This window comes from Tachypleus tridentatus, chromosome 5, assembly GCF_004210375.1.
Source record: "Tachypleus tridentatus isolate NWPU-2018 chromosome 5, ASM421037v1, whole genome shotgun sequence".
NCBI classification, from domain to species: domain Eukaryota; kingdom Metazoa; phylum Arthropoda; class Merostomata; order Xiphosura; family Limulidae; genus Tachypleus; species Tachypleus tridentatus.
The window spans coordinates 9550138-9577892 of NC_134829.1; the positions used below are offsets into that span (position 1 = coordinate 9550138).

A 27755-nucleotide genomic window follows, 5' to 3' on the forward strand; every position below is an offset into this window, starting at 1 on the left:
GAAAATGAAAATAACTGGGATTGAGGGTAGTGGTAAAGGCATCAATAAAGGGCATATGAAAATAGCAGGATGTGGGGACCACACCTGTGATAAGAAATCCAGACAGGAAAGATGTTCAACAAAGAGAGGAGAACAAGCACCCATGACATGACATCAAAATAATTTGATGTGTGTGAATCCAAGAAAGAAGATTCATAGTGCAAAAGAAAACAGTATAACTCATCCTGTAGAAATGTTAGAATGGATCATAAACTGCTGGCAACTGGTAAAAGAAAAATGATCCAAACTCAATGAGCAGACAAGAGTTTAAGAAAATTGATGTGAAATTTCCACAGACCAATGTACTGAAAACCCTTGGCAATTGCTTGTGCACCCCAGCTCTGAAAGGAAACATCTGTAACTCGGAACATGAAAGAGAAGTGAAGTTGCTGCCAGCATATGGGCTTTGTCCAACACCAACAAAAATCAACAAGAAAGGGCATTTGTTTGTTTGCGTAAAGCTACACAAAGGGTTATCTGTGCTCTGCCCACTACAGGTATTGACACCCAGTTTCTAGCAGTATAAGTGTGCAGACATTCTGCCGTGCCATTGGAGGTCAAAGGGAAAAGAAGATAAACAGAAGCATCCAAGGGTCCACTGCTCATGAAAGGCCTACTGAAACAAATGCATATACACCCTGCTAAATGATATGTTAGAGGTGACCATCATCCAAAAAGCTATTGAACCTTACTAGTATAAAGTATAGGAGTAAACAGTGCAATCAGAATGGCCAGCTCTGTAGAAAAGTAGACTTCAATTGAGACTGGTGTTGAAGAAAATACCCAGATGTACAAAGTATTGAAGAGGATGAAAGAAAGACCTCTTCCAAAATGATCAACCACACCTTTGAGGAGGAGTTGAAGAGTAGGACTGACTGACTCTCATTTGGAAATAGGAAGAAGCCAGATGTTTATGTAAAAATGGAAGTGCAGTCCCCAGGATATGAATATGCTAAGCAATTGTGCAAATACTTGGCAAAACAGATGGCATGGAAGCAAGATCAATGGACAATTTGGCAGCAGTAAAACCTGCATGGAGTAGGAATGACACCTGTTAGGGTAGGAAGACAAGAACTGCCTCAAACACACTGACAAACCAGAGATTCCAAGGAAGAAGAAAAAAAAAGTCACTTATTGTTGGGAAAAATGGCAAACAGTGGTACCATAGCAATCTATTAGAGACAGGGGTGGAAAGGGTGAGGTCAGGAAAAAGGGTTCAGAGTCAAACCTTGAGAACATTGGATCTCTTGTATGAAAATGTAGATTGATAGAAGCCACCCACCAAGGTTACAATAATCATGTCAAACTGGAAATGTCAAAAAACAGGACCATAAAAATACTAGTATGTATGGAAGTTGGTGTCGGGTTCACAAGAATATAGCATTGTGGCCCATAAAAGTTCTAAAAGAGAAATGAGATATGTGTGTAGAGCCATAGCTAAGACAACATGCAACCAAAAGTGGAAGAGCAGGGGGATTTATCTCCAGCAACCACGTAGGGTTCCTGCAAAACCCGCAAATAGAAACAGGAAAGCCAATGCTGGAAAACAGAAAAAGTAGGATGAACAGGATATTTTGGAGCCCATCCCCATAAATAGGTAAACTGAACCCACAACTGATGGTCCAGAATATGGAACCCTGCCTGAAAATTGAAAGAGTGGACAAATTCAAAGCCCACAAGAGACAGGCATATGAATGTCATCACCAAACAGGATAGAAAAAGCATAGTGTAAACCTGAACAAAAGTGAATGGAAAACAACAGCATCAAGAGATAAAACACACACCTGAGAAGCTCCAAAAAACAAAGGCTGAACAGAATCCTTGGGAAGGTGTTGAAAGGCATGGCAAATTCTGGAGGAGGTGATCAAAATTAGACTGCATATGCCTGTAAAAGGTTTGAAAAATTCAGGAAGACTAAGGGCATGAACAAGAGACAACATGCATTCTATAAAAGCTAATATTGTCAGGGAATGGAGAATGGAGTTACCAAATAGTATTCCAAACACAATTAAATTAAACAGTAACTTTGGTGTAAAATTGACATTTTGCTTCACTTCCAAAACAACTTTGAATAATAATTTTAATTTTCTCTCAATCAGAAGAGGTGTCACTAATATCTCTTTATTTCTGAATGAAATTTTGGACAACTTACTAAACATTATTCACTTTCAGCTTAATTAAATTCATATAATCAAAATTTTGATGTGAAACAGTTTTAAAAACATTAAAATACTTCTTTTCATCCTGAAAAGTTTTTATCATTGACAAGAAAGTTTCAATTTATATACTCAATTAGTTTCAAGTAGATTGATATTTGTTAACACATTTATTTTGATACTTTACATTATTAATTATAATAGTTGCTGCTTTAGTTATAGGTATGGTAGCACTATACTCTTGGATAAGACAGTTTATAATACATATGACAATATATTTATGAATTTAGAATTTTAAACTACATTTTATTTCAGGTCCATAATTAATACACTTTATCAATAATTAAAAACTGAAGTATACCTTCATCTACTCAGTAGTTGTTTTTTTTTAAGAATATTATCAATGTAATATATTTTATTGCAGCTAAGTGCTAGAATGTGTGTATGTAAAACATTTAGAATTTACATTCTAAAGCATCAGCCAAACAAGATATTAACATGTATTGTTAATGTAGCATAGAAAGAAAATACAATTTCTGTCATAGTATAATATGTGTGAGAGATAATTTACCACACATATTTTATATATGAGAGTGCTAAGATACATTTCTTTATTGATCACTTCTTAATGGAATAATAACAGAAGCATGAGATGAGTGAATCAGAAAATATGTTGCACCAATAATGGGGTAAAATAAACAAAGATATCAAGAATATTTAAAACCTGGAGGTGCTCTAAAATGAAACCTGGTGGTTTTCTCAGATTCAAAATATGTTCAAAAAAACTTTTTGCTCTCAGTGTGCTTTTAAATTGTTCAAGAAAATACTAAGATCCAAAATGAAACCTTTAAATTAAAAAAATAAAAACGTATTACAGGAATGTGTCTGAAAGAAATTTACACATCTCAGTTTTAGACTTTAGAAACATGAAATACTGATTAATGCTGGTAAGTAAAATGAAAATGTCACAAAATTCAAATGTATTGCTATAAATGTAGAACTTTAAACATTCATACAGGATAAAACTAACTTTTGACAATAGATTACATCAATCATAAAATGCTTAAAAGTTATCATAAGCTTAATCATTGGCTAAATTTGTAGATAAACTCATAAATAATCCAACAATGATTCTAAGAAATATTTGCAATTGGCCAATTGCTAGTATTGTATTCAAGAAATGAAAGAGTTATAGGAACATACTAAAGAATAATGTTAATACACACCACTTTTTTTGTAAAGCCAGTGATGTACTTGTCATAATGATACCATTCCACAATTAAAAGTATGTATCCTTAAAACCTGAATATTTTTAGAGATCACATTAAGATCAAAAAGTGGTAATCATTTTGCTACATATCTCTCCTACAGAAAGTGTAAAGTTGTTTGAGAAATTTTATGCAATTAATTTATTTTAAAATTACTAAACTTATTACTGACTCAGAACTCACGGATTGTCTAATACTTCCAGAACTAAAGTTTAGGAGACCCTTAGCTGATTTTAAGTCCTCACACCTACCAAAGACAATTATATAGTTTATTTATAAAATCTTAATCAACAATGGTGAAACAGCTCAAACAGAGCTCCAGTATGAATGCTTTAATATTTTTAAACATCTCTAATATTCCTACTTTTGTAAAATCTAAGATATATTTACACACACACAAACTTTTTTTGAAAGTCTTAAGGTAATGTATCTGCTTTTTCACATTGTATGAAACCATTTTCATTACCCTTGCATTAACTTTAATTCCGTATCTTCATTTTGCTCTAAGTCAACTGTTCAAAAAATTGTTTGAACTTAGAGAAACAAATACAAACACATTAATATTGCAAAAGATGAAACTAATTATTAAATTAATTTCCAACTAACAGAATCTTCACTTAAATATCAAGTGCAAGAGTTGTTATTTACCCTTTAATAATAACTATATAGAAGAACATATATATGAAGTATATTAATTTTCACATATTAAAATATCATAAACATGTACTAATCCTTCTCCTTAGGTAAAACTTGAACACTGCAATAGCTGTCTCATGGTAACTTGCACCAGTTTGTCTATGTCCATTACATGAAGCAGGGCAAACTCATCTCAAGGAGTGACAGAGACACTTTTCAAAGTTGATATGACTTTATCATTTCTCTTCCAAATACACATTTTTTTCCTGAACATGCTGTATCACAGAAATTTTCATCTACCTACTGAATATCAGTTTACCTGAATACCATAGTGCATATCGTACCATACAAAAGTTTTAGGACAAAGTCAAAAATTAGATTTCAAGCCACTCATAATAACAATGGAAGGTAAACTGCAGGTGAAACATCAAAACTATTAATCTTCATATTTAATACAACAGAAACTCAGTGGAAGTGCTTCAGTTCAGCAAACAATATTTTTGTGTCCCCTTTTGCTTTAAATAACGGCAAACAGTCTTTCAGGTATTGTTCAATGCACTTAATCAAAGTGTCTTCAGGATTTTACTCCAATGTCTCTAATACACTCCCATAAAGTTTCTTCAGAAGTAACTTTTGATTTGCTAAGTTTTGATATATTAAATCCCAGATCTGAGGTAATACTGGGGTTCTGTAGGGGCTACTGGATCATTTGAATGGTTCCAGCAACTTTTTCTTAGCTAAATAATTTCTGCATAGTTTGGATGGGTGTTTGGTAGTAGAATCCTTTAACAATAATATACAAACCACGGGGTGTACCATGATGGATAAGTATCTGGCAGTTCATGTGCTGGTCCATTATTCAATCTATTTTACAAATATTTTCTGTTGTCTCAGCAGAAAAACACCTCCAAACCATTACACTGCCTTCCCCATGCTTCACTGTAGATGCTATACATTGAGTTAAGTATCTTCCACCTTTTACACTGGACATACAACCAATGATTTGAACCAAATATTTCAAACTTTAACTCATCTGTCCATAACACCCTTTTCCAATCATCAACAGACCAGTTTTGTACTTTTTTAGTCAACTTCAATCTCTTTATGATACTTAAAGATCAAAGCAAGGGTTTTTTAAAACTCCTATACAACCAAATATACCATTCCGGATGAATATTCTCGTTTTCCTGTACAATATATTTTATTATCTTTAGTGCTTAGAGGTACTGATTATATTTTGTTAAATGGTTTGAAAATAGGAATATTTTTTTTATTATTTTTTTTATAAATACATTGGTGATTTGGCTAGTTATACCTCATATATGTGGTAATATTACTGTACTATATCACTAAACAATCCTATTGCAGTTAGAATAAAACTAATTAGAAACGTCAATTGCCAAGACACGTCCCAAGTACTTAGCTTTTGGGTATCAGGTAGAAGTTATTTAGTAAAATGTAAATGAAAATAATTTGGTTTATTAAATACACAGAAATATTATAACACTCCCAAAGAAAGTTTTTTCTACATCACTTTGAATATTCTCTCTAAATCAGTTAGTCCTTATTGCTTTTATATATCTTCTTACATTTCCCTAACCATCTAACATTTTATGTGTTCTTTCTACTTATTGTTTTAGCATTTCTTGCATCATTTAAAGTTCTCTCCAAATGTCATTATTCATTTTTATGAGAGCTAACTTTTTTGCAAGCTTATTTTCTCTGTCTACGCATGGATTTCTGTGGTTTGTAAAGCAGACTATTAGTTTATATCCAGTTATTTTACATGTTTTCTCTATCTTTTTGTATGTTTCAGAACAGCATTTATATAAGCTTTTTGGTACACTGACAACTGTTATGGTAAGTAAACAACTGTTACAAACACATGAAAAATTATTATAAGTATACTTGTGATAAGAAATTACCACTAGATTTTCTATTCAGTGCATTTCAAACTTCAGAAATGTTTGAGTTCAGTAGTAAGTTAATATTTTTTGTGTGTCTTTTGCTTTAATAACTACAGACAGTCTTTAATTAAATATGTTGCAACACTGCCTGAAATTTTCTTTGGAAGTAACTTTTGATTTGCCAAGTTTTTGATATATCAAATCCCAGATTTGCTCAACTGGGTTGAGATTGGGTGTTTGTGTGGGTCATTGCATCATTTAAATGAATCCAGCAGTTTCATTCTTAGCTAAATAATTTCTACACAAGTTGGATGAGTGTTTGAGGTTGTTGTCTTCTTTGTAGTAGAATACTTTACCAATAATATGCAAACCACTGGGTATATCACGATGGTTTAGTGTCCGATTGATCACGTGTTCATCTATTATTCCATCTATTTTACAAATCTCTCCTGTCACCTCAACAGAAAAATACCCACAAACCATCACACTGGCTTTCCCATCTTTCATCATAGGTGCTACACACCGAGTTAATATTTCAAACTTGAATTCATCCCCCCCCCCAACAACCTTTTCTAATAATAAACAGTCCTGTTTTTACACCTTTAGCAAATTTCAATCTCTTTACAATATTTGAAGATTGAAGTAAAGGTTTTCTATGTTTTTTTAACCATGGCATGATAACAAAACAATGTGTAGTGTTAAACACTGTTTTTATCAAAATTTATTTGTGGAGTTCTGTTAAATTGATTTGTTCTAGCATATACCAGTACCATATGCTCACTTCTTTCTATAGAATTAAGACAGTTATTTCAGTCCCTAAATTTGATCAATGTGCTCATTAAAGCAGAACCCTTACAACATGACCTTGGTACAAGTATATGGGAATTCTTACCCTGGCTTATTCAATTGTCAAAAGAGATCGGAGAAACATTACCATAGTGTTGAAATTTACATTCTATAGCATAGAAGAATTAGCCTCATAAAATGGAAAAAAAATGACAAAACATTCTTTTGTGCTAACACTTTTGCATAGTACTGTATATTTAGTTTGACAAATATATTTTGTTGTATTCACACTTAATTTGATTGTATATACATATATATAAACGTTTTTTTAAATACACTGGCAACCTGACTAGTTATACCTTGTATACGTGGTAATATTATTGTTCTATATTGTTCATAGCTTTCCTATTTCACTATAAATAAAAGTAAATAAAAACACCACTTAATAAAGTTCATCAAGCACTTAGCTTCTGTGTGTCAGGTACGAGATATTAATAAAGTATAACTTATAAGAATAAAAACATAAATTACTCTTAGGTTTTTTTCTACATCATTTTGAGTAAGAGTGTTTATTACTTGTGTGTCTTTTTTTTTTTTTTTTTAATAGATAATTTTTCACTTTTATTATACCTACATTTTAAGTTTACATCTGTTTATCTTCTTTTCACAACTTTTGGAAAAGGGTAGATGTTTCCTATTCATCATTTTTAAGTACATATTAAGTGTTATATATTATAATTTATCTCGGATGAGCCTCCAATTTATTATGGTGCAAATTATGATTTACCTTGGTCGAGCTTCAAATTTATTAGGTTACAAATTACAACTTGAAACAGCCTGACACCAAATTAAATTTTAATTTAGAAGTTAAATGTATATCAATATGTATCAAAAATTTACAAAGTTAAAAACAATACTGAGTCTTCTATCTGGTCTAAAACTGAATATTTTGTCGATAGTTCACTACAAGTGAGTTAGTTTTGAGTAGATATCAGTGCAGTTCACTTAACAGGTAGTTAGTTAAGTTAGCTCTCTATTTGTGGCTTGCCTTATACTACAGGGTGTTTGGAAAGTCACTGTGCAGTTTTGTAATCATATTTTATTCAGTCTATTTCAAGCTAGCAACTGATAGTGGTGTTTAGAAACAAAATAAGAAGGATCCAGGCCTGTATTGATGCCAACAGGAGTCACTTTCAACATTCTTTATAATTGTCATTCATATTTACCTCCTGTATTCTATATTGAAACATGTCTGTTAATAAATATATAAGTGCACAGTGACTTTCCAAACACCCTGCATTTACAAGCAGATTTTTTACTGAAAAAGATATATAATGTCCTTATAGAAATTCTAACATCTGAAGTTAAATGTTCATAATCTATAAGTGTTCCTAGTCAAATATGTGTAATTTCCCAATTGATAAGCAATTATCACAGTTACATCTTTATGAGGTTTATTGTATATTAACTGTAGCTGATTTATAAATTTTAGGTAAAGTTTACTGAAGTTCACTTAGCCACACTAATGGCAATAAGTGGCATTTTACATACAGACATGGTACATTGTTGATCCCTACTACTCGAGACTCTTCTACAGATTTAGGGAACAGGTGGGAATTTCACAGAAGCCATTTAACAGTGCAAGATACACAGATTTCTAGATATGTATTACCAAAAGATACAGCAGTATTAAAATAAACATTAGTGAATCCATTACATAAAGTACACTCTCTTTGTAAATTTTGCATATTTTAAATATCCTTTGATTCCCAGTGTTAGAAAAACAAAGGACTGTAGTTAATTCTTATTGTTCATTCATATCCACTGTAATGGGGTGATTATAGATCAAAATATTATAAATTTTAAAAAATTCCTAAGTACAATGGTCTAGCCACAAGATCCAGTTTGATTATAATATTCATCTACAATCAAGCTACCTATTCACCAATTTTATTTGTTTTCAAGCCAAAAAGTTTGAGAATTGAGTCATCAAGTGTCACTAATCACCTTGTTTTATGGTAATTATGGAAAATTGAGTTGTGGAAATAATGTTTTTTTAACAGATTTATTCCTGTTATTGAATCAGGTGAAATAAATGTTTTTAGCCCTTCTAAGCAATTGCTTCTACTGATCACGAATTCATCTTTCTTCAAGTAATTGAGTATGAACTGTAAAGTTCAATTACAAATACAGCTTATTTTAATTCCTGTCTCTTGAAATAAAGTTTTCTTTTAATTATTCTTTCATTTAAATACAGTTTATCATTTTAATTCTAATTCAATCACAATAAAATTAGTAAGTTTTGATTGATTGATTTAGTGTTTTATGGCACAAAGCAGCGAGGCTATCTGCCAAACATCCGGTAAAATGTAAAAATAAAGTAAAGTAGTAAAAGACATAAAAGGAAATGAAGGTGAAACGAAAACGTATAAAACCAATGTTGACACCTAGTCTACAATGTTAAGAGAGAAAGCACAGTATAAGAAGTTGTAAGGTATTTACTCCAGCAAAATGGTAATGATCATAACCCACCAGGAAGACTAACAGATAAGTTTAAGGAACCATCGTCAGTCACCTAAAGTTGGCCTTTCCAGTCCTGGTTCCAGGTTGTGTGTCATAGCAGCCAGTATCAAAATGTAAAATAATAGAAGTTTTAAAAGACACAGAGCAAAATCGTAATAATGAGTTGCCAAATGTCCAGAAAAAAGATAAAAGTCAAGTAAATGGAGTAAAATTTGTAAAAGTAAACAAAGGTAAAAACAAAACAGCAATTAAAACAGAAAATGGCGTAAAAACCAATTGCGACATCCAGTCTACAAAGTTGTAAAGTATTTACTCTAGCAAAATGGTAATGATCATAACCCGCCAGGAAGACTAACAGGTAAGTATAAAACCACCGTCAACCACCTGAAGTTGGTCTTTACAGTCCTGGTTCCGGGTTATGAGTCAATATGGCCAGTACTAAAAGGTAAAGTAGTAAAAGTGTGAAATGATATGCAGCAAAAGTACAATAACAACTCACCAGGACGACTAACGAGTAGTTCAAACATTAGCGTTAGTCACCTGAAGTTGGCCTTTCCAGTCCTGGTGTCGAGTTATTTAATGTTCGGGCCATTGTCCAATGCCAAATTGAATGAGAGAGATTAAAACTGTAAAAAGGAACCACAATTAAAAGGTGTAATGAATAAATATGCAACACTTAAATGAGATTAAAAGATTAATGGCCATTAAAAAATTAAAAACGTTATCAAGGTGGACAGAGTCACCATCACCAATAACACTGTCCAATGTTACAGATTGACCCTGGGAAAAAATATGTTTAAAATATTGCCGTCGTTGAGAATTGTATCGATGGCAAGAAAGTAAAACATGGCTGATAGTGATTTGAGTGTTACACAAACTACACATTGGTGCATCAGTTCCAGATAAAACAAAATGATGAGTTAAAAAACTGTGACCAATACGTAGCCTAGTGAGAACAACTTCCTCCTTCCGAACTTTACGGAAGCTAGATGGCCAAAGTCCAATATAGGGTTTGATTTGAAAAAGTTTGTTGTCGCGTTGCTCACTCCAAGTGGACTGCCAGCTGGCACGGAGCCGAGCCTTGAAGACAAGACCATAGTCCATGTACGGAATAGGCAAAGGGGTGATGGTGCTAGAGCAGACAGATTTAGCTGCCATGTCTGCAAGCTCATTCCTGCAAATACCAACATGGCCTGGTATCCAGAAAAACTGGATTGAAGTAGCTGTTAATGAGAAATGGGCCAGTCGGTTTTGAATATCAGTGAGAACAGGATGTGAGCCAACGTGTAGCGATTCCAAGGCAAGTATAGAACTAAGCGAATCAGTATAAATAGTGCAGTTGGAGTACTGCTCAGCTGCAATATGATCCAGGGCAAGAGATATGGCATACAGTTCAGCAGTGAATACAGAAGCTGTAGAGGTGATTCTGCACGCAACTACTGAACCACAGCAAACCATAGCAGAGCCCACTGAATTACCTGATTTGGAACCATCTGTATAAATGGGAACTGAATGAGTGTTTGAAAGATACTCATTGAATAAAAGACGGTACTTCCAATCTGGAGTATCTGCCTTTTTTAGGTGACTGAAAGAAAAGTCACATTTGGGGGCTGTAATAAGCCATGGTGGGATGGGCTGACCTGTGGAATCTGCAATGTTATCCAAGGACAGACCCAATTCATCCAATTGCGCCTGGATGCGAAGGCCAAACGGAGCAATGACAGATTTTCTGTTCTGAAAAAGTACTGCCCACCGAGGAAGGAAAACACATTCCCAGGTGGGATGTTTTGGTAACGAATGAAGTTTCGAAGTATATTGTAAAGATAGTTGCAAACGGCGAAGGTGTAGACAAGGTTCATGAGATTCAATGTATATACTTTGAACTGGAGAGGTAAGGAAAGCCCTAGTGCAGAGTCTAAGTCCTTGGTGATGAATGGGGTCCAGCATCCTTAAGGCCGAGGGTCTGGCAGAGCCATAGACCATTGATCCATAGTCGAGTTTCGATCGAATAAGAGCACGATATTCCTTTAACATTGAACAGCAATCTGCCCCCCAACTGGAAGAAGAGAGAACACGGAATGCTCTTGTGCATTTGATCCGAAGCTGCTTTAAGTGTGGTATAAAGGTCAGTTTACGATCAAAGATAAGTCCCAAGAACTTGGTTTCCGAGACCACTGGCAGCAAAACTTCATCGATATGAAGTTCAGGATCAGGGTGAATACCCAGACGACGGCAAAAGTGCATGCATACGGTTTTAGAGAGAGAGAGAAATTAAAGCCGTTCGCCAGAGTCCACTTCCGTACAAGATTGAGGGCAGTTTGTAGTTGCCGCTCAATATATCTCATGTTTGACGACTGACATGAGATGTGAAAGTCGTTGACATACAGCCCATTTGCAACAGTGAGAGGGAGTTGTTCAGTGATGGCATTTATCTTTATACTGAAAAGTGTGACACTCAAAACACAGCCTTGAGGGACTCCAAGTTCCTGTACAAAAGTACGGGAAAGTGTCAAACCCACACGAACTTGGAATCTCCTCTCCAATAAAAAATTTTTAATAAACGTGGGTAGATGGCCACGTAACCCATATGTATGGAGGTCTCGCAAAACACCATACCTCCATGTTGTGTCATAAGCCTTCTCTATGTCAAAGAATATTGATACAAGATGTTGGTGGTTGAGAAAGGCTTCTCTGATAGATGTTTCAAAACGAATTAGGTGGTCTGTGGTGGAGTGCTGTCAACGGAACCCACACTGGGTGGGCGAGAGGAGGTTGTTTGATTCAAGGAACCAAACAAGACGAGCATTAACCATCCTTTCTAAGGTCTTATGGAGACAGCTCGTCAAAGCAATTGGACGGTAGTTTGAAGGAATCTTGGGATCTTTCCCTGGCTTAGAGAAAGGTAAAATAATAGCCTGGCACCAGGCATCAGGAAAAACATTCTCCTGCCAGATCCGGTTGAAGACAATCAGAAGGACATCAAGAGAAGCAGGAGATAGATGGTGCAGCATGTCATAATGAATATCATCAGGTCCAACAGACGTACTGGCAGACCGATGAAGGGCCATTTTCAGTTACACCAGGGTAAAGGGACAATTATAGTCAAAGAAACAGTCAGTTCGAAAGGAAAGAGGTGATCGCTCTGCCCGAGTCTTGATGGCCAGGAAGGTGGAGGAACAAGCAGAAGTGCTAGATACCCGGCAAAAGCTTTCACCTAGAGTGTTAGCGATGTTCCGAACATCAGTCACCTCCTGACCATCAGAGAGTAAGATCAAGAGGGGGACAGAATTGTAGAGCCCATTAACCTTTTGAATCCTGTCCCATATGATTCTGGAACTGGTGGTAGAAGATATGCTAGTTCTGAACTTAATCCAAGATTCCTTCTGGCTTTGAAGTCTTACCCACCTAGCATGTGCACGGGCCTGTTGGAAAGCAACACGGTTTGAAAGTGTGGGATATCTACGAAAAGTATCCCAGGCCTGTTTTTGAGCCTTCCACGCTAAGTGGAAAGCAGGATTCCACCACGGACGAGGATATCGTGGAAAACGTGTCGAGGTTTTAGGAATACACTGAGCAGCTGCTTGTATAATACAGTCAGTTACCGCTGCTACACAGTCGTCTATTGATGGCTGATTTACGATGGCAGGACCAAGTTCTGCAAGAGCAGTGAAAGTGGACCAGTCTGCTGATTTAGCTTCCACCGGGCACGCAGGTAGGGTGGCATCGATCACGAGTCTCTCAAAAGGATCAGAAAATGATCACTGCCTAGTGGATTACTGTCAACCCTCCATGTAAAATGGGAGAATAATGAAGGGGAGCAAACTGAGAGATCAACAGCGGTAAAGGACTGACTAGGTGCATGAAAGTAAGTGGAAGAACCAGTATTGAAAAGAGAAAGATTGTGATCAGAGAGCATCCGCTCTACAGATCGACCCCTCCCATCAATAACAGCACTTCCCCAGAGGGGATGATGTCCATTAAAATCCCCCAGGAGAGCATCAAGGTCTGATTGATCATATGTCTCTCCAGGGAACAGGTACAGAGAACAAACAGTGATGGTATGACCCAAGGAAACACGGATGGCTACAGCCTCCAAGGGTGTGTTGAGTGACAAAGACAGGGTGGGCACATGCTGATCAACCAACAGTGCCACCCTCCATGTACTCGACCATCACACAACCTGTCATTTCTGTACAGAGAAAACTGCCGAATGGAGACAGTATCAGCAGTTTTGAGAAATGTTTCTTGTAAAGAAAGACAAACAGGATGGTAGGAAGCAATCAGCGTTTTGATATCATCCAGATTAGAACGTAAACCTCGACAGTTCCATTGTATCAAGGTGGCCATTTTTAAGAACCGGTAGGATATAGTGGCTGGAGAACCCTTCGGTTTACGACCACGTCTTGTTTCTTTACTGTCTTTAGTCGGAGGAGGTATATCAACCTCCATGGATCCTGCTCTGGGTCGGGTGGGCAGGTTTTGTTATGGAATCCAGTGACTAAGGACGCGAACGAATAATTGTTTTGTCTCTTGTGGTGGGAGAAAAAGATGTATCAGAAGAAATGCCTGTATTTGAAACTGAAGGACGAACAAATTTAAACAAATAAACACAAATCCAACAAAGACACACGAGACACAACTGAACAAATTACTACTACAAATGAAAAAAGCCAACACAATTACACAAACACTTTATTCCTACCTACATTAAAACCGACTCACACACACAGAAATATAATGCATCCCCAAAGCTCATAAACCAGATTGTCCATTACGACCAATAATGTCCACATATGAATCGTTTAATTACAATCTTGGTAAATACATAGCATGGGCATTATCCAAATATGTAACATCAGCCAGCTCATTCATCAAAGACTTTTAATTTCAAGTCTAATCTAAATCAACTTAATCATAAAGCCTTAATGGCCAGTTTTGATGTTATATCCCTCTTTACAGAAGTTCCAACCACTGAAGCCTGCAAGATAGCCTTAGAACTCTATATCCGAGACCCTAACCCAACTATAGAAATTCCCAGTAACCAGTTAGCAACCCTCATAGAATTCACCACGATAAAGACAAACTTCATGTTCAACAACCAAAACTATATACAAACAAATGGCCTAAGCATGGGCAACCCAGTATCACCAGTTCTAGCCAATATTTTTATGACACAAGTTGAAACACAAGCAATTAACACAGCATTACATCCACCACTATACTGGTACAGATATGTAGATGACACGGTTGCGGGATTCAAATCTACAGAACACATACTTAATTTTTTCAATCACATTAACTCTATACATCCCAACATCAACTTCACATGTGAACAAGAAGGAAGCAATCAAATATTATTTCTTAACCTCAAAATTACAAGAACTGACACACAATTCAAAACAGAAATCCACCGAAAAATCACCCATACTGGACTATACATTCCTTGGGACTCAGCACATGAAACAAAACAAAAACTCAACATACTAAGAAACCAAATGAACACAGCCATAAAACTATGCTCACCCGATAAAATTAACGATGAATTAGACAAAATAAAACAATACTTCATCAACATCAATAAGTTTCCTCCACAAACCGTAGAAAACATTATACGCACACACCTAGATAGAAAGCAAAATCAACCAACTACAGTAAATACAGCTCACTTAATCAAAAAAATCACTGAAACCATATACTGCTGTATACCATATATTCCTGACATCAGCAAACAAATAACCAACATTTGGCAAAAATTAGTAACAAAATATGACATTCCAGTTAATACCAAATTTATTCAAAAACCCGGCACAAAACTGAGGTCTATACTATGTAAAAACTACACTGACAAACACCACACCAACATTATTTATAAAATACAATATGATAACTGCCACGACTTCTATATTGGAGAAACAAGTAGAAAAATGGAAACCAGATTCAAAGAACATAAAAAGTCACCTTCACACGTTTTCGAACACTGCAAGTCAAATAAACACAACATAACCATAGAAAACACTCAAATACTAAATAAAGAAACAAACATAAACAAACGCAAAATCAAAGAAGCCTTACTTATACAACAACTAAAACCCAAAATAAACCAATATAAAGGAACGCCTTTATACCTATATTAATATAATAAATAAATAAAATTATATATTCAAACATCTAATACCGCCCTCTACATTTCGACACACAGTTACACAACCCCTTTCAAACATGTGGTCAGCTTCCGGTCAGTTACCTCTTTCTTTGTGAACCTGACGATGACCGAGGAAGGCCGAAACGTTGTTCGCTCTTCTATGTAAAATATTTTCTCAACCCAAACGAGCCGTTTTCGCATATAAATCATACCACCTGTTCTTTCACATTATTATTGAATACCGAATTATTTTGAAGATCAAATAATTATATGCTACATTTATTCTTGGATTACCATATCCTTTCTCAGTCAAGAGAAAAATCTGGAGCTGTTGACCAGACTGATGTCTTGTTGAAAAGGTAGTCAGTCTGTGTTTTTAATTCCCTCATGTTATTTCCCTCTCCTGTTGCTTGTGAAGGACTATCCTTGAAATACCTCTGAACTGTGAAAAGAATTAGAGGAGAAACAAGGATCAATTTGATTTGAAATGAAATCAAATGATCTTTGATTGCCTAAGAATGCCCTTTATTGAATACTGATCTTTAACAGTTTGGCAGACATTTCACATCTTCATAGTCTTTCCACCCACTGAGAGGACTGAACATTGGCCTAGTCTATCCAAAATTGTTGATAATAGAAAGTCACTAAAAATGGCAAAGAGAGAAGTTATTCATAGACTTCCTGGAACAGTGTGTACAACATTATACTTTATTTACATCTTTAACACTTTTTGGATCAGAAATGTTACAGATTTCTCTTGTTTCCTCCTCAGAGTGGAAACACTTAACCATATCACATGACACCTTTATGTGCAGACTTATGTAATGGTATCAAGTTTCAGCTTGGAAAAAGTCTATACAATTTGTGTTAGTATAGATATCACTTTTTAGGTTGGACAATTTCCAAAATGTTTTTTGTGAGACACTGTTTAAACAAAAAGAAAAAAACAACAAGTGTTTCTTTTTGTTTGTTTTTTATTGTTGATAAGAAAATTTTATTTTATATATTCAGTTAGTTTCAACTTTATTCATATTATTAACAAATTGTTTTTAATATTTTATAAGATTCCATCAAGGCCTTAATGTCATCCAGATTAGAATGGAAACCACGACAGTTTCACTGTATCAAAGCGTTCATTTTTATTTAGGTAAAAGTAAAGGGGAACCCTTTGGTTTATGATCACTTCATTTGTTGTTATTAAAAGATCTGTTGACCTCCATGGAGTCTGCCCTTGATTGAGTATGCATGTCTCTGTCAGTAGATGACAATTCCAGTGACTAGGGGTAAGAATGAATTATTGTTCTACATCTTAGGGCTGAAAGTGGACCCAAGCATCACCAGATGGAATGGTGGGGACACAGACAGAAGTAGACACTGACTTGTCAACTTGCTTATCCACAGAGAGAAAAAGACTTCATGTGGTTTGAGCATGACACTATTGGAGGCACAGAAGGATATGTCTACACTCCCACTGTAGCAGTGAAACATAGTGCAGCAGCATATATCCAAGATAGAGTTGGAAACAATAACTGCTGAATATCAGGGTTAGAAATGTTATTAATCATTGTCAAATGCCATATACTTTTATCCTCCACCCACTTAGAGCAAGTACAAAAATAAGAAGGGTGAGATCCACTGTAATTAACATAATGAGAGTCCAGTTCACACATGAAGGTGTCATTGTCTTTGCTTCCACAATAAACACACATCAAAAGAATCATGACATGATACCTTCGAGTGACCAAACCACTGTCACTGGAAACATCCAAGGGGGTTGGGAATACATGGCTCTACCTTAAAGTTCAGATAACCTACCGTGACATGTGCAATTGGACTTGGTGATGTGAACATCAAAATTAGAACATTAGTAGGTAGCATAATTCCAACCTTATGAGTGAAGATAGACCTCACTACAGAAACTCCTTAGGTGGAGAAACCAGCAAGGATATCTGACTTGGGAATGTTCTTCAAATCCCTCTCACCAATAACTCCTCCTGAGAAATTCAAAGTAGCATGGGTATATCCACAATGGCTTTTGAATGCAAGATGAGTTCAGAACAATGCCTTTCGACTGACTTGAGAGCCAGCAAGCCCCTCTAATCCCTTCTGAATAAAAAGGTCAATATTTGCTTTAATGGTTTGCTTAACAAAGAATGGTGTAAGAGAAAATGAGGTTATAGATGTAGGAGGAGGTGGAGCCTGCTGTCCAAAGCCATTTACCAAGGATCTGTTTTTTTTTTTATTTTATTTTATTTGGATTTGGAATATCCATAAAGAAAGAAGAAAGATTCAGTGCCCACTGACCCCACCCACCACAGACATATGAGGGGACATACTAAAATGCCAAACAAGGACACTGCAGCAATGCCAGGGTTTTATGAGCACTATAATCAAATGTCAGCATCAGGCACAATGTCCACAGCACCCACTAAGAATGCTTAACAGTGGTACTTAGTTGACCTTAGCCCAAAAGTAGTAATTCAAGGTCAAAGTGGTGTGTTGGGGTTGTACATCCTTTCAATCCCCAAGATCCTTTCCTCCCCTTAATGGGTTACCATCTGCAACAAACATGGGTGATTATTCAGATCCCAGAGGACAAACTGAAAAGACAGAACCTTCGCTAGGAAGCCCCCCCATACCAACGGGTGTTTCAGACATCCTGGAAACATTTGTCACTAATATTTTCAAAGATTTATTAAAAACCCATTTTATTTTATGTTTTCATTAAACTGTATGTTTTGATTATCTTGTATTTTGCTTTGTATTTCTCAAAGCCAAGATTTGTTTGTTTATAAAAGAGGATTGTGAACTAATTACAGATGACATAAAGGGATTTTGCTGGATCAGAGAAAAGCTAACATGTGATAAAACAGATGTAAACATATTAAGAGCCATTTGTAATTATTTTGTGTTCCAATGCAATCTTTTTCCTTCATACATCTCTAAATGACAAACTAACTGAAAAATGTAGTTTAATATTAAATGTTTTTTTCAGTTTCATAAAACTTGTACAGATTTTGAAATTCATTAATAAAAAATGGTGAAACATGGGCTTAAATTAAGCCAATTGTGTTTTTTTAAAGTAATAGGATGTTTATTTTTCTCCTTTCAACCCTTAAATGGAGGCCATTATCAACTGATGCTGTTTAAGGTTAACAATGGATAGAATTTTTCAAGTTGTGCTAGAAACTTGGAATTTGCACAATTAGCAATGCTGAGAGAAAAAGTGGCTATTTTAAAATCACACCACTGTGCTCTGATCCTTTCTTTAGGGCACTGGTTTTAAAACTTTTCAAAACAGGAAAACTGAAAAAATACTGTTGTCAGTACTTCTAGGAAGATATTTCTTACATTCTTATTAAAAAGTAACTGTGGATTTCATTCTCTTAAAATTTAGTAAGTAAGTATTTCCCCAAAGTTTCTGTTTCAAGAAAAGGAGATGCAGCTGTAAAATTCAGCTTCTTTTACTTAAACTATGCAGTCAACATGCCTCCAAAAAGAAAATATTGGAAGTATTTTAATGTAAGCAAGATTAATTTAAAAAGAAAAACATGCTTTGTCTACAGAGTCCAGGTCAGATTTTACTTGGCTTATCGTAGCAATACATCATAGAAGAAAAAAACCATCTTCAGTATAATCATGCTGTTGAATAGAATGCAATTGGATCAACTGTAATTGCTGAAAATTATACCTAATTATGACTGTTCTTCGAAACAGGTATGGTTACTCAGTATACACTAATGGCCTTAAAATTAAAGTGTGGACAGCAGTCTGTTGAAAATAAAAACAAAGAATATTTAAAACCAGTTATTAATACAGTATACAAGTATTACAAAAAACAAAAACAATATAAAATAACGATGTAGAACTTGTTGCTGAACTTGAAAAATGGAACCAAACATGACCAGAATGGATGTGGACATATCACTTGATCCAGTGATCACACAGCAGACTATGCCATCTTTAGTTCACATGGAGAATAAAATCTTCCTGTTACTGGCATCTCCATTTTATTTGTTGAAAGTTTGGTGTTTGAATAGAATATCAGCTTTCACCATTATACATTTCCTTAAGTTGACTTTAGGATACTAATTTTATGACTATTTTACACTAAACTTTATTAGCACAGTATTACAGCTTTGTCAGGAGCTATCAATTTCCTATCAGTTCACTAGTCCAGTTTAATCTAAACTGCAAAACTGCTATAAGTAATTCAAACATCAATGTGTTTTAGAAAGTGCAGATCATATTGAAATAAATCAAACCAATAATACGCAAGTAAATAACATGTGTAAACCAACAGGTAAACTATTAAAATTAATGGATTCAGAATAAGATATTATGTATATAAGATATCTCTTCACAGTGGTATCTGTAAGTATTATTTTCTTTATTATATAAATGCAAACATAATGCCTTATGGGATTGTAAATTTCAAAGTTTAAAACAATATAATCTTAAGAATATCATTATCATCTCTACACCAAAGGCCAAGCTTTATAGTTGTCCTTTTAAGTTTCTTTTTCTGATGAGAATTAACACTTTCATTTTTTGGTCTATACCAGAGGTCCCCAAACATTTTTGACTGTCAACTCATGGAATCCTTGACCTTTTATCAACCCCTCCATTCTTTTAAGTGATAAAAATCTAAGTTATAGTTAAAGGAAGAATAACTTAATAAAAAAACATATAAATAATAATGTATTATGATAAACCAACTTTACCTTTTTATTGATTGTCCGACATCTTTAATGGGAGAAATGTGGTTGATGATCTTTGAGAAGAGCACTAATATTTGGTTGTAAATTGGCAAGTTTTAGTCTTAACTCACCACACTGTTCTTTGTTCAGTTTCTTCCTCTGCTTTGTTAGGACTAAATTTACATGGCTAAAATCAGCTTCAACCATATAGGTATTTGGGAATGCAAGTAAAAAAAGGGTTCAGTGCTGCAAGAAGTTTTGGATACTTGTTGACAATATTTACATTACTCTAAAAGTTGCTGAGGGCCATACTTTTGAACAGTGATTTAGCTTCAAGATCCATGAAAAGTTCATTTTGTTAATTAGATTTAATAATTACCTTTTCTATTTCCGAATCAAATGACGTAACAATCCAGTCAGGTACCTGCATTTTCTCAAAGTCCTCAAAGTGCACTTTATAATCTTCACTCAGTTTTTCAAGGTGTTTTATGTATATATCCAAGTCATCATCAGAAATAATTCGGTCTTCATCTTCCAGTTGCCGTAAGTTTGAAAAGTACTGAAAATCTCTTCGTAGCAATGAAGATTTAAAAAGGCCTATTTTGGCTTGGACGCCTAAGAGGATTGTTCGGGTTTGAATAATTGTTACATCTTTACCTTGCAGACAGGTCTGTACATCATTAAATTTTGAATATAGATCTGCTAAATAGAAAAGATGATTCTTATTCTTTTTCAACTCATCACATAGAAAGGAATCCACATCTATAAGAAACTCCACAGTTGAATCATACAGCTTGACAAGCCTTTGCAAGCAAACACCTCTTGACAGCCACACATTTAGTACACACATCAGGTACCTTTTCCTTAAGAAACGCAGCAAATCCTCTGTAACAGCCAACCATTGAAGACAACCACAATTATATTGCTGAGTGGAATATTGTTGTTTAAATATTCCTCCAAACACTGAAAAATCATCACCCCTTTTGTAACACCTTTAAGATACCTTGAGAACAAAAACTTGTCAATAATTTGTTTTGGAATTTGACTAAAATAACTCACAAAAGCCATGACAATGTTTGAACTTCCAAACGTTGATTCATCAAGATGGATGGAAAACTTACAATGCATAAACTCAGATGCCAAAGTTTTTTCCACATCTTCAGTTATCTCATCAACATGTCTTTGAACTGTATTTGTGCTTAAAGGCAAGCATTTTAAAACAGGACCAGAGTATTTTTCACAACAATTTCAAACACTTCTTTAACTGATGGTATTATGATCTCCTCTGCAATAGTATACGGTTTTCCTTTCTTTGCAATATTGAAAGAAATATTATATAATGCCCTTAACACTCTTTCATTAATCAACCTGAGCAGGTGCTTTCATAAATGACATTATAGTTTGTCAATTTTTATATTTTTCTTTCAACATTCTAAAAAAATCAAGATCTTTATATTTTTTATCAGGATGAATTCTTTGAAGGTTTCATAGCATCATTACCAAAAACCTATTTGCATAGGAGGTACATAGGCTTTGTTTCATTTGTAAGTGAAGGTATGAATCAAGTTTCAAGTAATCTAGTGAATACTGTCGGCACTTTTTTAGGATTTGCAGCTGCTATTATGGTTAATGAGGTCATGGCCAAAGTTAAATAAATGAAGTTTCTTTTATGTAATACTACAGCATGTGCCACAAATTACTTTATTCACAACATTCTTACTGTGACATTGACCATGTTGTCCATATTTAGTAGCTTTACAGTTATTTTTCATACATTGTGTTTCTGTCTTGTATGTTGAACTTCTTATTAATGTTTTAAGAGAGATGTCTGGGTTTTGTACTATTTTAAGAAGCAAGTCATCTAATTATTCTCTTCAGTTTTATGGTGACATTATCACTTATATATGGAATCATTCAAGCAACTTGAACTTAAATCTAATTTCTTTGTTTCTATGATTCTATATTTCCCTTATTGCAGTTATAACACCATCTACCCCTTCTTCAGTTGGGAAACTATGATATTATTGAACAACATTCATCATAAGCAGAATATAATATTACACAGAAGTAATATTCAAGAAAATGTGTGTTGTCAATATGACCAAGGACTAGGTCCAGTAATGGGTGAAAGTTATCTAAAATCCACAATATACTTTCTGTTGGAGATCTGCAAGCATATTTTATTGGTCTCAGAGGTAAAATAACTTACGATCTTTAGGACGGCTGTACAATTCTGGGACTCATCTGTTATATGATTTTAAATTATTTACTAGTTATAAAGCTACATAAATACCTTTCATTAATTCATTTAAAAGAATTGGATAGTTAACAAGAACAAAAAGGCCTTTGAATACTAATGATAACATGTAATGCAAATAAAACTGTCCATGTAAAACTACAATCAATACAGCAGTAAGAATATTAGTTTCTTACCCCATAGTTAAACAAAATAACACCTTTCTGGTTCAAAACAGGTTTGGTTCAACAATTATTAATTAAACATTAGATTTAGGTGATATTTTATCTTGAATCCAAAATCCGAAAACCTTATACACAGCTGACTGCACTGAATTCAGTCTTACTGAAGTGACAAACAAGGATTTTCTTCCATTCATGTTAACTGTATTACATCACAAAGAGCAAATGATCTTTGACCATTAATTGCTATTCTATATAATCAAAAATGGAAAAACTATTCATGTAAAGAACCACATAAGCAACTTTGAATGTGAAACATGACATCCTAGTGTACTTTTGAGATGCAATCTATACTACTGTGACCAAATAATTAACATCAGCTGACACATCAAAAAGGGATAAAAAATATAATAAAATAGTTTTTAAAGGGTTTTCTATAACTGAAAAGAGCAATTACAAATTAACATAAATTTACAAAAAGAATAACAAGGTTTTTAAAAAATGAACCAATTACTTCAAATTCTCATATCATCAAGTGTTATAACATGCCTCTCATAATACGTCCCTACATGAACATTTAAAAATGATCACTTAACAAAATGAATGAAAATATTATATTAAGAAAGTACCATATTATTTTTACACCAAATAGGTTTTACACTTGGCAATCCCCACATAAGAAATTGTAATATTAAACATTTTTCTTTTAATTTATATCAGTTGCCACATTTACACAAAATAGAAAACAATAAAATTTGGTCAAGTTGTATAACTGAAATTACCTACCCCTGTGGCATTGTGTTAATATATCTAACCTAATTTCTAAGGATTGTCTTCAGAACTAAAACATTACAAACTAACAATTCAAGTTAAAAATCTTACTCTGTGTGGATGGTCAACAGAGACCTGAAATTTCATCACCCTCAGTAGAAGAAGTTCACATTGCACAATACTATCACGCAGCAACCAGTATTCATCAGCAAGATCTAAGGGCTCCAACTGGGGATGGACTGCTCTAAAAATAGACCAAAATTATAATGAAAAGTTCCATAATACATTTTATACTCCTGATTAAGACAAACAGTGCAGTTGTAATATGTTTTAATTCTGTAAAGCTGATGAGATTTGAATCACTTTCTACTGTTCTGTCCATAACAATACAACTGTTCAGATTTCAGGAGTAAAAAAAATATCAATTTTCTTTGGAAGTTTAAGTAAATATCTGGTAGAGTCATACATGTGTTAAGTAAAAATAGAGTAGAATTACCCTGAATTCATCTTGTGTCAGAAACGTTTTCTCACAGATGAATAAATAAATTTAACATTTTACAATTAAAAAACAAAGATATTTATTTCCTCTACTACAGTTTTTAGTTGCAACACCTCAAAATATACTTCACTTTCTACTTTCTCATAATATACAATACCATCTTTCCTTCCCAAATATTTGACCATTTTGTAATTTCATGTTGAACTAGTTGTACTTTAATTCTTAAAAATGAATCATATTAAAAAAAGTAATTTATAAATTACAAAATTTAAATAGCATTATAAAGGTTAATGGCCTTCAAAAAACTAAAAATATTTGTAAGGTGGATAGTATCACCATCGCCAATGACACTATCCGATGTTATCGATAAACCTCGGTACAAAACGTTTAAAATGGTGCCAGTACCGTCATTGAGAGTTTTAATAATGGCAAGACAGTAAAATGTGGCTGATTGTGATCCAAGTGGCACACAGACAACACACTGGTGCATCAGTCCCAGATAAAAGAAAACTGAGTTAAAAAACTGACCAATGTGTGTTCAGTTAGGACAATTTCCTCTTTCTGATCCTTATGGAAGCAAGATGCCAAAATCCAATAGAGGGTTTTATTTGAAAAAGCTTGTTTTCACATTCCTTACTCCAAGCTGACTGGCAACTGGCATGAAGCTGAGACTTGAATACAGGACCATAGTCTACGTATGGAACAGGCACAGCAGTGATAGCACCACAGCAGGCAGATTTAGCTGTGGTCTCAGCGAGTTTGTTCCCACAAATACCAACATGGCCTAGTTTTGAATATTGGCGGAAACAGAGTGAGAATAAATGTGAAGTGATTCCAGGGCCAGTAGAGAACTAAGTGAGTCAGTATAAATAGTGCAATTTGAGTACTGTTCAGCTTCTATGTTATCCAGGGCAAGAGAAATGGCATACAGTTCAGCAATGAACACAAACTGTGCACAACTACTGAATCACAACAAACCATGGCAGAGACCACAGGGTCACCTGATTTCGAACCATCCCTATAAATGGAAATGGACAGACGGTTCAAAAGATGCTCAGCAAATAAAAGACTGCACTTCCAATCTGGAGTATCTGCTTTTCTCAGATAACTTAAAGAAAGGTCACGTTTGGGGATTGTAATAAGCCATGGTGGGATAGCCTGACTAGTTGATACATCAATGTTATCCAAGGACAGACCCAATTCATCCAACTGCACCTGAATATGAATAACTCAAAGAACAATGGCAGATTGTCTGTTCTGAAAAAGCATGGCCCATCGAGGAAGGAAAACACCCTGGGTGCGATGCTGCGGCAAGGATCAACTTTCAAAGCATACATTAAAGACACTTGCAAATGGCTAAGGTGTAGAGGAGATTCAAGATATTCTGTGTACCAGCTCTGGACTGGGAAAGTACAGAAAGCCCTAATGCAGAACCGAAGTTCATGATGATGAATGGGAGTCCAGCATCTTCAAGGCTGAGGTCCTGGCAGTGCCATAGACCAGTGCCCCATAGTCTAGTTTTGATCGAATAAGAGTACGATATATCTTTAGCATAGGACATGGATCTGCTCCCCAAGTGATGGAAGAGTGAACAGAGAGAATTTCAGTGCTCTTGTACATTTGACTTGTAGCTGCTTGATGTGTGGAATATAGGTCAGCTTACAATAAAAAATAAGCCCAAACAACTTTGTCTTAGGGACCACATGGTAGCACAACTTCACCAATACGGAGTTCAAGATCAGGGTGAATACCCCATTGGCAGCCAAAGTGCACACAAATGGTTTTAGAGGGAGATGAGTTAAAGCCATTTGCTGTGATCCACTTCAGTAAATGATTGAGGGCAGTCTGTAGCTGCTGCTCAATATATCTCACATTCGATGACTGACATAAGATCTAGAAATCGTCAACATAGAGTCCATTTGCAACTGTAGTGGGGAGTCGTCCAGTAATGGCATTAATGTTTTTTAATGAAAAATGTGACACTCAAGATGCAGCCCTGGGGACTCCAAGTTCCTGTGGGAAAGAACAGGAAAGTGTCAAACCAACACAAGCTTGAAATCACCAGTCATAAGCCTTCTCAAGGCCAAAGAATATTGATACTAGATATTGTCATTTGAGAAAGGCTTCTCTGTTTGAAGTGTCAAGTCAAATCTGGTGATCCATGGTGGAGCACTGTTGTAAAAATCCACTTTGGGTGGGTGAGAGGAGGTTGTTTGATTTGAGGAACCAAACCAGACAGCCATTAACCATCCTCTCTAAGGTCTTACAGAGACAACTTGTCAAAGCAACTGGATGGTAGTTTGAAGGAATCTTGGGATCCTTCCCGGTCTTAGAGAAAGGTAGAACAATCACCTGGCATCAGGAGAAACATTCTCCTGCCAGACCCAGTTAAAAATATTTAGAAGAGAAGCAAGAGGTAGATAGAGCAGCATCTTCTAGTGTACATAATCAGGTCCAACCAATGTACTGCCAGACCAATGAAGGGCCAGTTTGAGTTCCACAAGTGTAAATGGGCAATTATAGTCACAGAGACAATCAGCTCAAAAGTAAAGAAGTGATCACTCTGCCTTAGTCTTGATGGCTAGGAAGGTGGATGATGAAGCAGAAGTGCTAGATACCTGGCAAAAGCTTTCACTTAGAGTGTGAGCAATGCTCTAGGTATCAGCTACTTCCTGGCCATCAGATAACAAGATTGAGAGGGGAACAGAATTGTACTGCCCACTGACCTTTCAATCTTGTCCCATATGACTTTGAAACTGGTGGTAAAAGAGATGCTGGTTGTAAACTTAATCCAAGATTCCTTGTTACTGGCCAAGCATGTGCACAGGCCTGCTGGAAAGCGATGTGATTCGGGAATGTGGGATACCTACAAAAAGTATCCCAGACCTGTTTTTTAGCCTTCCGTGCCATGTGGAAGGTAAAATTCCACCACAGAGGAGGTTATCGTGGAAAACCTGCCAAGGTTTTATAAATACATTGAGCAGCTGCCTGTATAATACAGTCAGTCACTACTGCCATGCAGTACTCTACTGATGGCAGGATCAAGTTTTGTGAGAGCAGTGAAAGAAGGCTAGTTAGCTTGATCCAACTATTGAGAGATCAGTAGTAGTAAAGGGCAGACTAGGTGCATGAAAATAAGTATAAGAACCAGTATTGAAAAGAGAAAGGTTGTGATCAGAGAGCATACATTCTATGGAGTGCCCCTCCCATCAATATCAGCATTTCCCCAGAGGGGTTGACATCCGTTAAAGTGACCCAGGATTAAAAAGAGAAATGGCAACTGTTCAATGAGAGCATCAAGGTCTGATTGATCATGTTTCTCCAGGCGACAGGGAGAGAGAACAAACAGTGATGGTATGACCTAAGGAAACACAAATGGCTACAGCTTCCAAGGGTATGTCAAGTGGCAAAGACAAGGCGGGCACATGCTGATCAACCAACAGTGCCATCCCTCCATGTACTCGACCATCACACAACCTGTCATTTCTGTACAAAGAAAACTGCCAATAGATAACTGTATCAGCAAGTTTCAGAAATGTTTCCTGTAAGGAAAGACATAAGGAAGGTAAGAAGCAATCAGTGCTTTGATGTCACCCAGATTAAAACGTAAACCTCGACAGTTCCATGGAATTAAAGTGGCCATTTTTATTTATGTGTAGAAGAATTGGGTGTAGAGCCCTACTGTTTTTGACAATGTCTTTTTTCTTTATTCAAGGGAGGTCTCTCGACCTCCATGGATCCTGCCCTGGGTCGATTACACAGGTCTCCTTTATTGGAAAAGCATTCCAGTGACTGAGGACATGAAAGAATGATTGTTTTGCATCTTGGGGTGGGAGAAGTATCTGAGGAAATGCCCGTATCCAGAATCTAAGGAAGTGGGTCTTGGGGTTGGCTGGAATGAATGTTAGGG

At 35.4% G+C, this 27755-nt stretch overlaps 2 protein-coding genes across 5 annotated transcripts in view; one reads left to right on the forward strand and one right to left on the reverse strand.

Annotated features, from left to right (window-relative positions):
• Positions 1 to 27755, forward strand: part of LOC143250479 (cyclin-Q-like) — a 477792-nt gene that overhangs the window by 327161 nt on the left and 122876 nt on the right. The window lies entirely within an intron of this gene.
• LOC143250477 (cyclin-Q-like) overlaps positions 1 to 27755 on the reverse strand; it is a 59385-nt gene that overhangs the window by 3674 nt on the left and 27956 nt on the right. For all 3 annotated transcript variants that reach the window (XM_076501067.1, XM_076501068.1, XM_076501066.1), the window contains one exon: positions 23458 to 23590. In XM_076501067.1, the coding sequence (XP_076357182.1) occupies positions 23458 to 23590 (133 nt within the window). The remainder of the gene's footprint in view (positions 1 to 23457; positions 23591 to 27755) is intronic.